This window comes from Phoxinus phoxinus (genome assembly GCF_949152265.1).
Source record: "Phoxinus phoxinus genome assembly, chromosome: 2".
Classification (NCBI taxonomy): domain Eukaryota; kingdom Metazoa; phylum Chordata; class Actinopteri; order Cypriniformes; family Leuciscidae; genus Phoxinus; species Phoxinus phoxinus.
In genome coordinates this window covers 37,880,123-37,896,577 of record NC_136877.1, presented here as the reverse complement: position 1 = coordinate 37,896,577, position 16,455 = coordinate 37,880,123, and the positions used below count along the sequence as shown (strand labels likewise).

At 39.5% G+C, this 16,455-nt stretch overlaps 1 protein-coding gene across 48 annotated transcripts in view; it reads left to right on the top strand.

The window, feature by feature from the left end:
• sox6 (SRY-box transcription factor 6) overlaps positions 1–16,455 on the top strand; it is a 147,889-nt gene that overhangs the window by 91,780 nt on the left and 39,654 nt on the right. For 27 of the 48 annotated variants that reach the window (XM_079596628.1, XM_079596612.1, XM_079596635.1 and 24 more), the window contains one exon: positions 15,379–15,499. In XM_079596628.1, the coding sequence (XP_079452754.1) occupies positions 15,379–15,499 (121 nt within the window). Of the gene's footprint in view, positions 1–15,375; positions 15,500–16,455 lie in introns of all 48 variants that reach the window. The other 21 variants (XM_079596654.1, XM_079596625.1, XM_079596653.1 and 18 more) reach the window with 1 other exon arrangement.

Genomic DNA, 16,455 nt, shown 5'->3' with positions numbered 1-16,455 from the left:
AAAGCCGCACAAATAAGAACATGTAAAAGCCAGCGCCTCCAACAGGAAAGCAAGCATGTGTTGTTCTTAGCTGTTTAGAATCGGTATTAATCAAGCCGAGTGATTCGTGTTCCGCTGACCTGTTTACAAAGAGCCAGTCTCCTTGACAATTCAACTCTCTATTTTATTTGCCCTCGTACCATTAGAATCAGCTGAAATTGTGGATGGCCTCCTGTAGGAAAGTAATAGCATACGTCAGAGATCTTTAATATCTAATTTTGTTATCCTTGACAGAAATTAGTTTAAATAAACAGAAAATAGGTACTTTAATTTTCTCTCTCTCTCTCTCTCTCTCTCTCTCTCTCTCTCTCTCTCTCTCTCTCTCTCTCTCTCTCTCTCTCTCTCTCTCTCTCTCTCTCTCTCTCTCTCTCTATATATATATACTGTATATATATATATATATATATATATATATATATATATATATATATATATATATACTGTATATATAATGTTTTTTTAGCCAAAGGAATATATGTAAGAAAATATAAATAATATAACAACGATTTATTTATCGATTTACTTTTTTTTTAACATCAGTTGTTTAAAACCCCTTTCTATTCCTCTTTCTCTTTTCAATTTTTTTTATAATTTTTTTTCTTTTTTTGTGCTATTTCTTCCTTTTTGAGTTGCTAAAAAACAAAACAACACACTGTTGAACGAGTAGTCAAACAGTACTAAGTTCTTGACCAAAAGTTTGTTTAACGAAATGATATTGATATGTGATTAATCACTTTCCTTTTTAAGTGTTCTTTTCCCACTTTCTTTTGCTTTGCCTGAGCTCCCTACAATGATGACATAAGTCTGTGTATACGAGGTTAAATCACAAAAAGGCTTTCTTTTTCCAAGAGGTTGTTAGGAAAGACTGTTCTATGTCCTCTGAGCTCATACATCTCTTACACTTAATACTTATGATTAAAGCTGCTGTACTTGGTTGAGATTTCAAAGGCCTGTACATGTGTGCATGTGTATTAGGTGCTATTGTCTCTCTCTGGGCTCTGTTTTGCGACGGCAGCTGTAAATTCCCAGGCTGGACTTGGGGATGATCTGGGCCGGGGTTGACGTGCATCTCTAGCAGAGACTTGGCTCAGATCCAGGCATTCCTGCACGCTGGGGCTGGTACGATGTGAGCTGAGGTGACGTAGGGAGGAGAACACACAGGTGGAGGCAGGCTCATCTTATTGTATACACACGCGCACAAACATCAAGAGAAGAATGATTCCCTCAAAGGTCAGCGTGAACTTTAGATACTGAGTCGAGGCGAGGCTGCGGTGTGTTTGAGGAAAAATTCCCGTTGAGATTAAACAACTCTTTCTCTATGAGAATCCCATTATGATGCTCATATACGGTCTCTCATATCACAGCAAACAAGAGTTTATTAGCTCCGATCTCCCTCCTCACACGGCGCGGCTATGAGAGACAGAGAGAGAAAGTCACACTGAGCTGTGTTTGTCAACGCACAGAGATGCTGTTTGTCCGTGTAGGGCCATTGTTGTACCGACGGTCGCTTCCTGTGTTTTAAAGCAGACCGCCGGTTCAAACACTCTGTCATTGTACAGGCCTGGTTCTACTTATCTAACCCAGGGCTCCACTTCCTCTTGCTACTCTACTGAGAGAAACCTCCACGTGGCTGTCTTCCGCTGTCCTCCCCCCTTTCTTCCTCCCACCCACCACCTCTCTCCCCCCTCTTTCTCCTGCCAGCACCGGCTGGATCACACAGACCTCTTGCTCTCCATCTCTCACCCTCTTCTGGCAGCCCTTTTAGACGAAGTTCCATGGGTCAAAAACAACTAAACGTTTTGGGCATTTTGATTGGCCAAGTAAAAATCTGAATGGTCTGACTGGGCCAATTGAAAAAATTTGAGACCTGATATATTGAAGGGCACAGGTAAATGTGACCTTTATTATAATGGGTTTATGTGAAGATTATTTTAAGTTCACTTATATTAAAAGTTAGTATATATTTAAATGTCTAATAAAGCTTAAATCTTATAGCTTTCAATTATGCTGAATGGCTATAATGGCTACAATTGAGAAGAAGAAAAAAATCATACAGACATCAGTAGCAGTATTGGTATCAGTGATACTGGCCTTCTTTCATAAAAAGATTCCATTAAACTAATTTTTAAAATATAATCTACTATTTAAAATATAGGCCACTGTATTTGTTGTTTCTACAGTAATGTGGAGATTAAATGTGAAAATTCCAAATAAAAATGTATTAAAAACTTCTCTAGCTGAAGTTTTGCTTAGTTTAATTATTTTAAGTTATACTTATTTACTTTTTTTACTTTTTTTTTTTTTTTTTTACTGATGTATTCACATAATTTTTTCAAAACTTTTTTCAGTATGCTATTATAATAAGGAAAAACAAATTAAATATTTACAGGTTGAGTAGCCGTTCCTTGTCCTTTGGCATTTCAAAGCTCACAAAGAGGAATGGAACTTTTTTCAATATGCAATTATAATGAGGAAAATCAAATTAAAGGAAGAGAGAGAATTTTTGAGTTCAGATATTTGTGTTTGAGTTTTTTGTTTTGTGGGTGCAGATTCCAAGCAGGCCTGTCTATTATCTCAATAATCACTCACTCCTACTATGCCGGATTTTGTACATTCTCTTCAATATCAACACACTGACAGATGCCATTTGAAATAATTCTAGCTTTTGCAGATGTTTTTTTTAAATGATGTATTTATTTATTAGCCACCACATTTAAATGAATATAGCAATTCTAAATTTTTCAGTTCTGTGTTTTCTGTCGCATAGGATCTGCATTCCTGCTCAGTGGCAGAGGAGTGGCACTATTACAGCTAAAGCAGAAGCTGTTGTCAACATTCACTTCAAAGCAGGAAAGGTTCCCTCACATGTGGTTTTAAATGGTGTGGGGGAGCAGCGGGGAGCCTCTAAGGGTTAACTGATAATAGCTGCATCCAGCCACCAGATTAAAGATTCTTTTTAATTATACACAGCTAACCACCAGCACAGTGAAGCCAGACAGACTAAAGACGACTTGTGCAGATGATAGACACAATGTGCCAATGTGTTTTAAACAGTCTAAGAGGCCGGTGGAAGAGTGGGCCTTCAGGATATTCCTTTGTTCCTGTGGACTGACAGACAAATGTCTCTGTGTGTGTGTGTGAGACCGATCTCTCTCATATGTGTGCCATTTCCCCAGGCCACTGTGAGTTTGCTTCATAGCCGTGTTTATCAGTGGGAGAGGAGGCCAGGCTAAAGGGTTAATCAGAGCCAGGTCTCAAACACAAAACACACATGTCTGCATCTGTTGGTCATGACAAGCTAATTTAATTGTAAATAATACTAAAGTCTTGTGTATTTTGACTGTGTAATAGTATTATATGATGCACAGTCAAGAAGCTCGGCAGAATCTACACAGGTTGAGAAGCCGTTCTCTTCATCTTTTGGCATTTCAAAGCTCACAAACAGGGATGTAGGAATAATAGCAGTCTGTTCTGAGAAGTTGCATAATGGTGTTCAGGTCTGCCCTCTCACTATTTTGCAGAGCAGTGACAGAATTCACAGAGGAAGTTGAACAAAAAGAAACCCTGTCTTCACAGACAGAACAGAGCCTCCTAATTAAACACACAAGACTTTGAGGAACTCATTCGTTATGTCTCTTTCTGCATGAGAGAAGAAACGGTCTGTCCTTTTTTCTTCTTCAGGATATGTGGGATATGTTCTTTTTTCTTTAGTTTAGCTAACCGGGTTGCTTATTAATATAAAAGATCCAGAATAAATAAATGCTTTGTTTTTGTAGTTTTGTTGTTTACTTTATTTATTTTAGAGAGAAGATCATATATTAAAATAGACTGTGGCCTGTTAACATATTATTTTCTTTTTCCCTCTGGCTCCGGAATCCGTGTTAAGAGAATTGTAATCCAGTTACTGTACGCCGGTTTCATCTCCTCTCAGTCATATTACAATCACCATTATTTAGCTGCTGCACATGAAGCTAATTACCATAGCTTTGTCTTTAGCCTAGAGCCATTTGGTTTGCCTTTTTAATTCAATGAACAACAATTAAATCCAATATTTCATTAAGCTCCCTCAAATGCACCAGGCGCCATATAATGGTGAATAATTCAGCTTGGGTTTTTTAGATAAATATAGGGGTGTCTAATTGAACAAAGATAATGCTCCTAATTTGCCTCTTGTTAGATGGTTTTGGTTGTCTCCCAGCACCCTTGTGATCTCTCATGCTAAAGTCTCATTTATGCAGAGACAGCGCTGAAAACAAGCTACGCTAAAAAAAAAAGAATGTGTTGCCAATTAGCATTGTCTGCCAGGCAAATGGATTGTAATAAGGAAGGAAATGAGCGCGGGTGTGTGTTTACATCTCTGCGCACACACGTTTTCCCGCGTGCTAATGCCCTTCTCTTTATGGTGTGGAGTATGCTAGCTTCTCCTCCACCAGGATGAGGGCCATAACGGTCTCATCAAATCCTCTTGGCTTGTGCCCAGTGCGGCGGAGCCTGAAACGCGCTCATCCTCCATTTAGCGGAGACTGTTAGCTGATGAAGAGCCCAACATGCGAGAGTGGAGATAAAAGAAAGCGGTGACCCAACTCATTAGCCCCCTTTGATTTAATATATTGACACTTGGATACAAATAATTCCATTTAGTGTGCTTGGTTGGAGGTGGTGCGGGGGATCAATTTAATTAGTTATGAAATGTGACTTCTTGTCACAAAGCAGGAGAAACGCTGACGTTAAATAAAGTCATGTGCGGTTCGAACAATAAAGCTTCTGTAGGCCCGTTTTAAAACTTAATGACGCATAAAAATGGGCCTAATAGTTACATCCTCACCAACCGTCCATGATGCTTTTGATATTACTCTAATGGATCGACGAAGGTGGAACACTTAACACCAGCTCAAACAGTTTAGGAAATTACGAATATAAACAGTGATCGCCTGGCTGCACGTTGATTGCTACAACTCTGTGCTTTCTGTTAGCAGCTAGATTTGTCTTTAGCATTTACTTTACCGTATGTGATCAAAAGAGGCTACAGAATCTTTCCATTTAATAGAAGAGACAGCATTCAGTATTTTCTTTTTATGTGTGTGTATGTTCAGGCTAAAGACCATGGTTCCAGTATATGGTCCGAGAGCACAACACAAAGACATACTTGTGTGGTTCCATATGTGAACATTACAAGTGACTGCTTAAAAATCAGCCTGTGTTTGTTTAATTTTTCTATTAACTGCATTATATCTTCATGCTTTTTAATGATTCAAAAGCCATGAAAGGTTTTTTTACGGCTTTCATCCCAAAATAATAATTCTGTCGTCATTTACTCACCCAGAAGATATACTGAGAAATGTTTCCATGTTGCTTTGTCCATGCAATGTAAGTCACTTTTGTCCAATGTTTTTTTGGACCCCATTGACTTTCATACAGACCAAAACATTAGAATTAGTCTTAAGAATTGTGTGTTCCGCAGAATAAAGAAAATCATGCAGGTTTGGAACAACACGAGAGTGAGTAAATGATGACAGAATATTTTTCCCCTGGGTAAACTATCCCTTTAACAATGTTGTGAGGAAGCAGGAGATAAACCTAGCTGAGACAGACCTGAATTCAGCTTGTATTAATAACGGTTAGTAACATTTAGCATCTGTGTGTGCTTAGTGAAATTGACACTGGGTGTTAAAACAAAGTTATCATTGCTCTCATCTTAACTGCTCGTCATAAAAATCAGCGGCTGATTTACGATCCATGAGAGCGGTTCGCTGAGTCCAAACCCGGTCAACGGCGGTATAAAGCGGTCGCTGTCCGGCCAGCATCGACCCCTGAATCTCATCAGAATGCACCTGTCATTCGCCGCCGCACCACAAGCCCTCCCAGATCATGCTCGACGGACCTATACTTAGCTCTCATTGTGCCTGGGCCCTGCGAGAGGAAAAATATCAGTTGGTGGAGAACACATCCTCCAGTGTGATGTTGACTTAGTTTCCTCTCCCCTCCTGCCTGGCCCAGTGTTTTCCCTGTTAATGTTGAGCAAACTGTTTTGTCTTTGCATTGGCTTTTTAACATGGTCCTCAGCCTCCGTAGTGGGCACACACACAGGGGGAAAGAAGGCAAGGCATTAATAGCCTCTACTGTGTGCGGCCAGCCGGCAGTTTAGAAAGGGGGCCCGTGTTTTCTTAGGGCTAGGGTGGCAAAGCAAAGCATTCAGCCCTGCGCGTCGCAGCACAAAAAAAGGGCCGCTTTGTGTTTCGGATGGGGCGGAGGAGGGTCTGAGCATTCCCGACGGAGTACAATGAATGGGCCGTTTTGTCTTTCGTCCGTTTTTCATGCACACTGAATTGTTGTTGTCTTTCTCTAGCTCTCCATTTCTCCCTCGCTCTCTTTTTCATAATTATTCTTCCCCGTCACTGGGTGTGCACATGACATTTGAGCGTGTTTTAAAGTCTCAACACTCTCATGTGCCTGCAATAAAGTCCTGGCCGTAACAATGTCAGCTTTCTGCTGGACAACAGAGCACTCTCTGTTGTTCTCCGGGCCCAGCTGCTGGAAGGGTAGAGCGAAGACAGTGGCTTAGTCTGCACAGATGACAGGAAGAAGGAGAATGCTCCTCTCTCTCTCTCTCTCTCTCTCTCTCTCTCTCTCTTTCTCTCTCTCTCTCCCTCTCCCCATTGACTCGCTCACTGGACAATGCCACTTTTAGTTAATGGGTGGTCTGACTCTGGATTCTCAGTACTAAACTGTTGGGTCGTGACCCAAAAATGGATCACAGGTCTGTTCCGATGAGGGAAAAACAATGCTAAATTCCACAGATTGGAAAATAAATAGGCTTATCAACTTAAAAGAGAGAAGAAATCACTTCCCACATCGTTGTCAAAGGCTGTTTAATGTGTGCACTCAAATTCATCTGTAACCTAGTTGCAGCTATAGACAGATGCCAACATGGACCGATGATATGCCTTTATACCTGAAATCCATGAACAAAGCTTTTTTATTGTTGTTATTATTATTATTAAAATGCAGAAGAGGAAATGTCATTGTTGTTAGAACATTATTTATATATGAACGCACGTGTGTATATGTATTTTATTTAATATTAATACATTTCAAAGTTTTCGTTTCATGATATTTTTGCCATTCTCGTGCTGAAGATTCTTTTACTATCTGCATAATTATCAAATATATTCCCCTAGAGGGAGATTCAAATATATCTGGAAGAAAATAGAAATCATGAACCTTTCATGTTGGTTTTTCTTATTAAAGCATTACCTTATTTTTGTTCTTCTATTTAAAATGAAGTAAACTATTTGTCTTTTTAAATTATTTCTTAAATATGTATAATTTGGAAGGTTGGACCAAGCATACAAATAAATATTGATCTTTAAATACTTCATGCATAATTCAAAAGGGACTAGAAAGTAAATCAAATTTAAAATGTGAAATATATACATATATGCATATCACACTGGGCGTTTAGCTATACTACACCATTCCGGTCCGAAAGGGTCTCCGAAAGTGCCGGTGCCGGTTTTCATAGATGTGGGATGTATATGTGGGATAATGATGTTGGCCTCAGACTCATTTGTGGGTTTGTTTATGTCTGTCCTTTTCTCCCCTCATTACCCATGCTGTTTGAGCCAGTCCCCTCGGGTTTAGCCAGTTTACTGCAAACCTTTTTAATTTTATGACCAGACCCTGACAGAAAAATATTTTTCTCCTCCCTTTCCTTCTTTATTTCTTTCTCCCCTTCTCTTTTTGTCTGTCATTGTGTAAACTGAGTCCCACATTAATTGTGTCATTCTAGAACAGGTAATCCTAAAAGCATGCAGCGAGTGAATTAAATGAGTAGTGAGAGAGAGGTGGACGTGATATTTGTGTGCACTATGCCTCAGCAGTGCTGAGCTCAGAAGACTACTAAAGCCTTAGGCTCGTCTTTGATATTTTATATGCAATACAACCCTAATTGCTTGAAATATTTACAGACTTAAATTACATTTTAGGTTCTTAGAGGCTCAACAAGAATATGCCTTAAGAACATATTTCTGTTGAACACACACTGATCACATTTTGCTGGTGCTCTTAAGGGAATAGCCTTTACCCCTACATCTTTGTACTGAACTTATTTAGTAATTTCAGCATCCCAGCATGATCCTCGATTCTCTCCTTGTAATATTAAGCACACTTATTTGATTATTCATAAATTACGATCAGCAAATTGTAATGATAAAAAAGATCAGGTAATATATTACAGAACTAGAAGTGTTCTAAAAGGGATAGTTCACTCAAAAATGAAAATTATTTCATCATTTACTCTCCCTCATGTTGTTCCAAACCATTATGAACACAAAAGATGATAGTTTGAAAAATGTCTCGGTGCTTTTTTGTCCATATAATGAAAGTCAGTGTGGTCCAGTGTTGTTTTGAAGCTAAATTATTGTCATTGTATGGGCAATGGTCTTAAATAACTTATTTTGTGTTCTGCAGAAAAAAGAAAGCCATACGGGTGTTAAACGACATGAGTATTTACATGAGCAATAATAATTTGTAATTTTCAGATAAACCACCGCTTTAACAGTATTATGCCAAATGAGCATGAAATTCAGAGATCGGAGGTCAGTTGTGTGTATATCGTATGCTTTTTTGTTTTGTTTTGTTCATGACTTTTTGCCATGAACTCCAGGGTGGACTTGAAGTAAAGCTGAAGTAGGAGGCAAAGGGTGGGGAAGGAAGGGGCCGTTCTGCTCCGGACTTAATATAGACATATTGGAATGGCTCTTTTCCAAGAGGGCTTGTTTTACTGTGTAAGGAATTAGCGGAACAAGAAGTCATCTATTGGTTATTCCTCCAGACTAGCTGAGCGTGGGCCAGTGTCTGGTTTCTGTGCACCTTGCCCCGTTCGGCACACACTCGCACCCGCTGTGAGTCCTCAGAATACATTTGTCCTCTGTCAACTCGGGGTCTTTTGTCAGCGGTGGCGTAACATACATCCAAATACACATGAACACACTGTTTGCCAGTTGTCCCGTTCCAGTATCGGGAACGTTAATCTTTTACCTGTTTAAAAAAAAACACACACACAGAACAAAAGAATGAATGAAAACAAGAAAACACGGTGCTCATCGACCGATAAGCCTTTGAGTCTGTGGGCTAGTGGATTGTCAGAGGCGGGTCGGTCCAGGTCAAAGCCGCGGCCGCAGCACAAAGCCTCTTTATTCCAGGTCCTGTATCTGTGTGGCTGATGAGGGCCTCCTGCAGAACTCCTCGCTAACAGAGCAGAAAGAGGAGAACAATGCGTTTAGTCTGTGGCACCAAGGTGGATACCAGGTCTTAATTCCGGCCCCGCAATGGCAGAAAGAGCGAGGATCAAAGTCCGACTCAACCCTATCGATCCACACGTCCCGATTGTCATCAGGGGCTGAAGCGCGGCCGAGCAGAGTATCTCGCGCTTTGATAACGGCCTTGTGAGCGTGGGTTTATGTGTGTGCGTGGGTGGGATTAGAGCTCAAAGCTGCAGCCGCCGTGTGCTGGAGGAGTGCGGTTAACTGATAAATGACCTGTGACGTGGGAGTAATGTGTACTTGGGGATCTATGGGATTGTTTAAAAAATTGACCTCTTCAGAACAGAATAATGTGCAGACTCCAGAGCGCAGAAGTGGTTTCATTCAGCAAAGAGCTCTCTCCTTTTCTCTCTCACTTTCTCTTTGCTGGTGAGTTTCCAGAAAGCACTCGCTGAGTGTGTTCACAAAGTAGCGGGTGTGAAGTTCACGCTGTCGGGGCTCGCGGTGCGGATTGAACGCGGTTGCCAGGTCCTCTAGAATCACTTCGCCTTAAAATGGATCCCCTAAGGTGGTTTTCTTTCTCAGACAGTTTGGCTCTGGCAGCGTCGAGCGAGGGAAAGAGCGTGTGACGTATCGGTACTTACAGTAACAGTGAAAGCTGTTTTCACTCCTGCTAAATTTAAAACACCCCCGTGTTAGAGCCTTTCTTTGAGGTATTTAACGAGAAACGGTAATGGTTCCAAATTTGGACCAAAACACATCACTGGTGCGAACGTTTGTACGGCCTCACCTTTGGCTTTTAAAACGGGTTGGCTTGTGCTTAATGCTTAACCTAAGGCTCCGAGGATCTCTGGCTCCTTCCAAAAACTCAGAGAGAAGAGAAGTTAGCCACCCCTCCCCGCCTCAGTCTTATCTTGTCAACACTGAAAGGCATTTTGGACATGTTAAAACAACTCCCCCTCTATTCCCTTTAAAAGGGGAAAGAATCCCAGAGTGATGCTCCTTGAAGATCAATCTCTATTTTCATGTTAAGGAGAGTTGGGGACAAGTATAGGGGGGCACGTCTCCTGAGCCCGAAGGGACCCTTTAAAAGACAGCGAGGAGCATGGGTGCTGACAGGGGCCCTATTGAGGACAGTAATGACTTGTACATCTCCATTTTCTATGGGCTTGTGTGACAGCCTGGGTCAGGATATGCCAGCAAATACACATTTACAGCTGCATAGGCCACTGCAGGAGGGCATAAACATATTAGTGCACCTGCTGAATTAGAAGCACAGCAACCTATTCTAACAGTAATCCAAGTACAGTGGAGCTCCTTGAATAGGCTGGGATGTCTGACCCTAGGATTAGTTGCTGCTGTAAACCATTACTGAAGCTAAGTGCTGATGTCAACATTTCCACTAACAACATTGATTAATCTATAGCTCCCTATTTACTTCAGGGGTCCCCCACCCACCTTCTTTTATTTTGGTCATTCAACCAACAGCAAGCGCACATTGTGTGATTAAACAACCCACCGCTGACACTCCGCATTCAGTGTTGGGAATTAGTGATCAGTAGCATGATTGTGGCTCTGAACTCCTTTTCCCCCATGACTAGCAGTGTATGGTAACAAAGCACTGTCGCGTTTTTTAATGCAGGTAATAATAATCATGCTTGGCAAAAATGTCTACTTAATAAATTGCATCGGTTCATTTTAATGAACAAATTCATTGTTAAATGAACAATTTAAACAAAATCGGTTAGATTCATTTATTTTTTCCTTTAGCAATATATGGAAAATAAAATGTTTATTAGAATAATTTATATAAAAATATATCTAGTATTTATAAATAATATTTAGATAAAATTTTGGTTAAATGCTGCTGTCCATTAGTACATTTTTGTCATGTTATTTGTGTAAATTTTGGTGGATTTTTTATTTTATTTTTGTGATTTATTTTATTGTAATTGTAATTTCCTATTGTTTTTGGGGCCAGCAATTTATATTATATTATATTATATTATATTATATTATATTATATTATATTATATTATATTATATTATATTATATTATATTATATTATATTATATTAATCATCAGGTAAATTAATCATCTTTACTTGAGTATAATTTTTTTATTAGATGTTGGTACAAACCTGTAATTGAATTGCTTTAAATTATTAGTAGTTTGTAGGCTGACAAGGTACAGTTTCAAAGTGCGTGATCTAAGGGCAGGAGATGGCGAAGACAGAGCCTGAGAGTGATGCGTGTATCTGTGACATAGAGACAGATTGTGCTGTGTATCACCCCAGACTTCATCAGCTGCACTGAACTGATGATATATGCGAGACGCTGAAGGTGAAGAGGCCTCTCTCTCTCTCTCTCTCTCTCTCTCTCTCTCTCTCTCTCTCTGTCTCTACACCTCTCTCCCTCTCTCTCTCTCTCTCTCTCTCTCTGTCTGTCTCTACACCCCCATGAACCGGTCGGCCGTGTGAAGAGAGAAAGAGGCTGCCAGCTACACAGCCTGACTGATTGCTACAGATGCTCTTCCTCAAGTACCGCGAGTTACATCCTCGCCACAGCAGGTCTTCGGGGACAAACAATAGCACCTGTTCCTCATAAGATGGGGCTCGTTCATGTATCTTTAATGAACTTTAGGGCAGATGGCGAGAAATGGCATTATCCCATCCTCTGGTTCTAAGGATCCGATAAGACAAAGGGCAGATATGAGCCAGACCTACAATGGGCTGAGTTTATGAGGTTCGGAGCTTCCACAGGCCTGAGCTTTCCTCCTCACATCTGCTCCACTTCATTCTTTCACGCTCTTGAAGATCTGACTGGCAATACTAATGCTGAAGGCAGCCAGCCGCCTGGCACAATGTCGGAGGGAGGGGTGATATATCAGGGCACAGATACACAAATACGGGTGAGCATGTTCCTGCGTACCATGGATACTGAATATAATGAGCGGCAATAGAAATGAATCGAACACTATAGACTATTCCGTTAATGGCAAAATGTGATGTGAAATTTAGTTTTTTATGGTTACAGAGTATCGTAGATATGTACTTGCTGTGTGTATATTGTGTATGAGCAGGTGTATTTTTATATCTGTATTATTCTTATATCTTATATCAGTGTGTATTTAGGCTTTCTTATATATATAATATATTTCTTATATCGTAAAACTCTTTGTTTTGCGATATTAGCACACTGTTCTTAACTGTTTTTAAATTATCATAAATTTAATTATCTAAATTTTAATTTTTGTCTATCATGTTATATCTGTTTTATTCATTAATTGTAATTAAGTTATTATTTAAATCATAAATGTTATAAGTTAAATAATACAAATGATTATAATTTTTTGCTGAAAATATAAATATAATTAGTTACGAATTATCATATTTCTCTTTAAAGTACTACTTTTCAGTAATTCATTTTATATATTTTTAATCAATTGATAAATAAGAGAAATTAATCAAATAAAACATTTAAATATTTCGAAATATGAATATAATGTATTTACATTTCTAAGAAAATTAATTAAAACAGTATTAAACTAATATTAAGCCTATTTTTTAGTATTCATTTATCATAGTTATTAATTTATTCCCTACATATATATACTGTATACAGTATATGTGTGTTTGTGTATTTATAAACTATTATCATGATATTTACCGTTGGTGTGGTTTATTTTTTCTTATATAAGCATGCATGATGCAAGCATGTATATGTCTGTGTGAAGAGAGAGAGAGAGAGACAGACATAGAGAGTCAGATAGATGCAGTGACTGAATGAGAGAGACTGACACATATAATAAGCGAGCTTCAATGCAGAATGCGAAATGCAATTTTTCAAAATCCATCTGTCTAAGTGTAAGCACTTTCCATTCCATTCTCTATTCCATTCTCTATTAGCATTCAAAGCAAATTGCCAGTGATCATCTTTAAATCTTTATCTGCATTGTCTGCTCGGCTCCACCGGTCTACGTTAATTGACAGGCTTGAAAGCTAACCTTCACTATTAGTCCCCACTTTAACGACGCTTATTTGATTTGCCACTCACAGATGTGGCGTGTGTAAATTAAAGTTTAATGTAAAGGCCTCATTACTGTAAATCACAACCTCTCAAACTGAGGGCAATTTATCTGTTTGTACTGTCTCTTTTTCTTTTTCTTCTGTTTGCACCTTTTGAAACAGCATTAGGGAATTCAATTTGATTAGCATATTTATTGTTAGCATTGTTAGTCAGTTTGTTAGTTTCAAATGATGTCTAATTCTAGGTTGTTTTAAATTATTTATATTTGAATTAAATAAGACATTGATGATATCATTTCGGAACAGATGGGATAAGGCGCAGCAGGCCAGGTGTTTTTGTCATTATGTATGTGGACCTCTGTGCAGGACTATGCGAAATGACATGTTGAGGAACAGTTGTGTTTTGGTTCCACTTTAAAAGCAGCTGTTGTATGTAATACTGTGGCTTTTAACTGATTTGTCCTGCAAGGGTAATGTGAATAAGGCTAATGGCAATTATGTATGTGACTGACCTTAGCGGCCTTCTGAAGGAGAACAATTTACATGGTCAGAGCCTTTTCTAAAGCACTTAAATGTATCTGAGATAGTATAAGACGGTAGTTGGTGACGTCACAGACACAATTTATCCTTTCTGCCTAATAGCTGCTTTCACTCCACTTACATTTTGATTCACCACACATGCAAGCAAACCTTTCCACAAACACATCTATAAGGTCATGTTAAAGAGCCCTCTGATTTCTTTCATTCAGCATTTTTGTCACATCTGTAAAATACCAAAAAGAAAGAAAAACCAGCAGTTATTTCACTTTGGCACAGTCTCAACTCTGTATATGCACTTTTTAAAGTGCAACACTCTATAAACAGAAAAGTGCAGGATTTTTCCTATTTATTTTTGCTTAGGAGAACTCACTTAGTCCGAATCAATGAAGTGGACCTGAACACTTGTTTATCACCTGGGGAACAGGCCCTACTGAACTCTAACATTAGGCGCTCATAAGGCGAAAGCAGCATTAAAAAAACAGAGATCGCACAGACCTCAGCTAGAAATGTGGAGCAGAAAGTGGTTCCTCAGAGCAGGTTGATTTCATGCCCCAATGCTGCAGCAGTAATTGCGTCCAGACCGGTTTTTATTGCAGGCTGATTTTAAAGAGCGATGAATGGAGAAACATTCTATAATGTGTTTATTTTGGGGGGGCTGACCTTTATTAACCCGTTCTCCGGTTGGGCTCCCCAGAGGCGGGTCGACTCGCCTGCATTAACTCTGCGCTGGCCCACGGTAGCGGCGCTGCAGCCTATCACCCACAGGCCGGAAGCAGAGAATGACAGCTAGATTGGGTCCGGCCAACACTCCACAAACATGTGTTTTCAAACTTCGATGGGAAGCCGCTCAGATCCCTAAATACACACAGACTCTCATTTTCGTTGTCTCTAGTTCAGCGTGTCTGTTTTTACTCTTACACTGAGCTAATGCTATCCTTATGGACACCATTAACGTTCTCTTTATTTTGCAATAAAGCAGGAATAAAGATGAACATGGTTGAGAGCGTTTGAAAGGCACCACACGCGATGCCAGGTGTTGATGTTATACATGAAATATCAGAAATGCACGAGCTTTTGGGCTCATTCCATCATTTTCACAGCTGAAAACAGGTGCTGTAAATTACTGGCCTCCCTTGTGAATTTATCATGTAAATAAATGACCTTCCAAGAACAAGAGCCAAGAGCCGTATTTCTAAAAGGATCCACATTTTCTGTCAGTCTCATGATTAAGTTTTATAAGCAGTGTCTACCTGACATTTCTAATTCTATCTAATAACGTATGTAGGTTATTAACCTAACAACCATAACACTGAATCAGGTGTTTATGATAAATATGGAAATAAACACTGCTGTATATGTGTGTGTGATGGTTTCTTTGAAGCATTAAGGTGCGATTAAGTGCAGGCATTTGGTGAGCGTGTGCGGGTTGGACCGGGGTCAGAAAATGAGCGGTGCTGTCAGGCTGTGTTAGGCTCCTGTGTGATCTCCTCTCTCTCTGTGTTCAGCAGGTCCAGGGTCACATGCCTCCACTCATGATCCCCATTTTTCCACACGACCAGCGCACTCTGGCAGCGGCCGCGGCAGCCCAGCAGGGCTTCCTCTTCCCCCCAGGCATGTCCTATAAACCAGGTAAGAGAACACACTTAAGCTCTCCCAGTTTCCTCTCCACATCTTTGTTCCTGTTGCTCCTTGCACACTTGGCATAAAAGGTTTTTCTGAAAATGCTTGGGTCATTCTCACAACCAATTTCCAATACCCAAAGTTTAAATATTGATATTAAAATGTGAATACTTTTATTACTTTTCTTAGTTATTACAAATAAAAATGTTACACAGTGAGTTCACCCAAATAATGAAAATGTCATACCAAACCTATCTGACTTCTTTGACTTTTTTGTCCATACAGTGGAAGTCATTGGGGTCCAATGATGATTTGGACCCTAATAAAAATAAAAAATGTTTCACAAAAGAAAAAAAGTCATACAGGTTTGCAACGACAGTAAATTGGGACAGAATTTGTATTTTTTGGTGAATGACCTCTTTACATACGGTATTTAAAGGTTTCAAATATATTTTGTAAGGATAAAAAAAGGACAATAAACACTGCTCTCTCACAACTGTGTTTTTGAGGGAAGACAATAATGTTAACAAGTTCCTATCAGACTTGTCTTTTATTCCTTTATCTGTAGTATGTTTTTTCTGCTTCACCATCCTTCACTTTACCTCAGGGGAACTTACGAGTCACTTTTGAGCTTGCTTTGCCTCCTTATGTCTTTCAGTCTTCCTCTGAAAGCACATATTTTATCATTGCTTGATTTCCCTGACCGAATCATAGCATTGTTTTAAAGAGCCCACCCCTTTGGATTCAGAGAGCAGAACATCAAGCCCTTCTTGTCAAGGCAATTAATTCTGAACACTGTGAAGTGTATCACCTCAATGAAGCAGCCTGTTTTGGCAGAGTTCAAGGCGTTTCGAGCCTTCAGAACAATAGATGGCGTGAATGAGGGCTGGAATATAAACACTGTCAGCATATAAGGGTTTCAACTTCATGGGCCATAAATCTGCTATTTTTTTCAAATATAATAC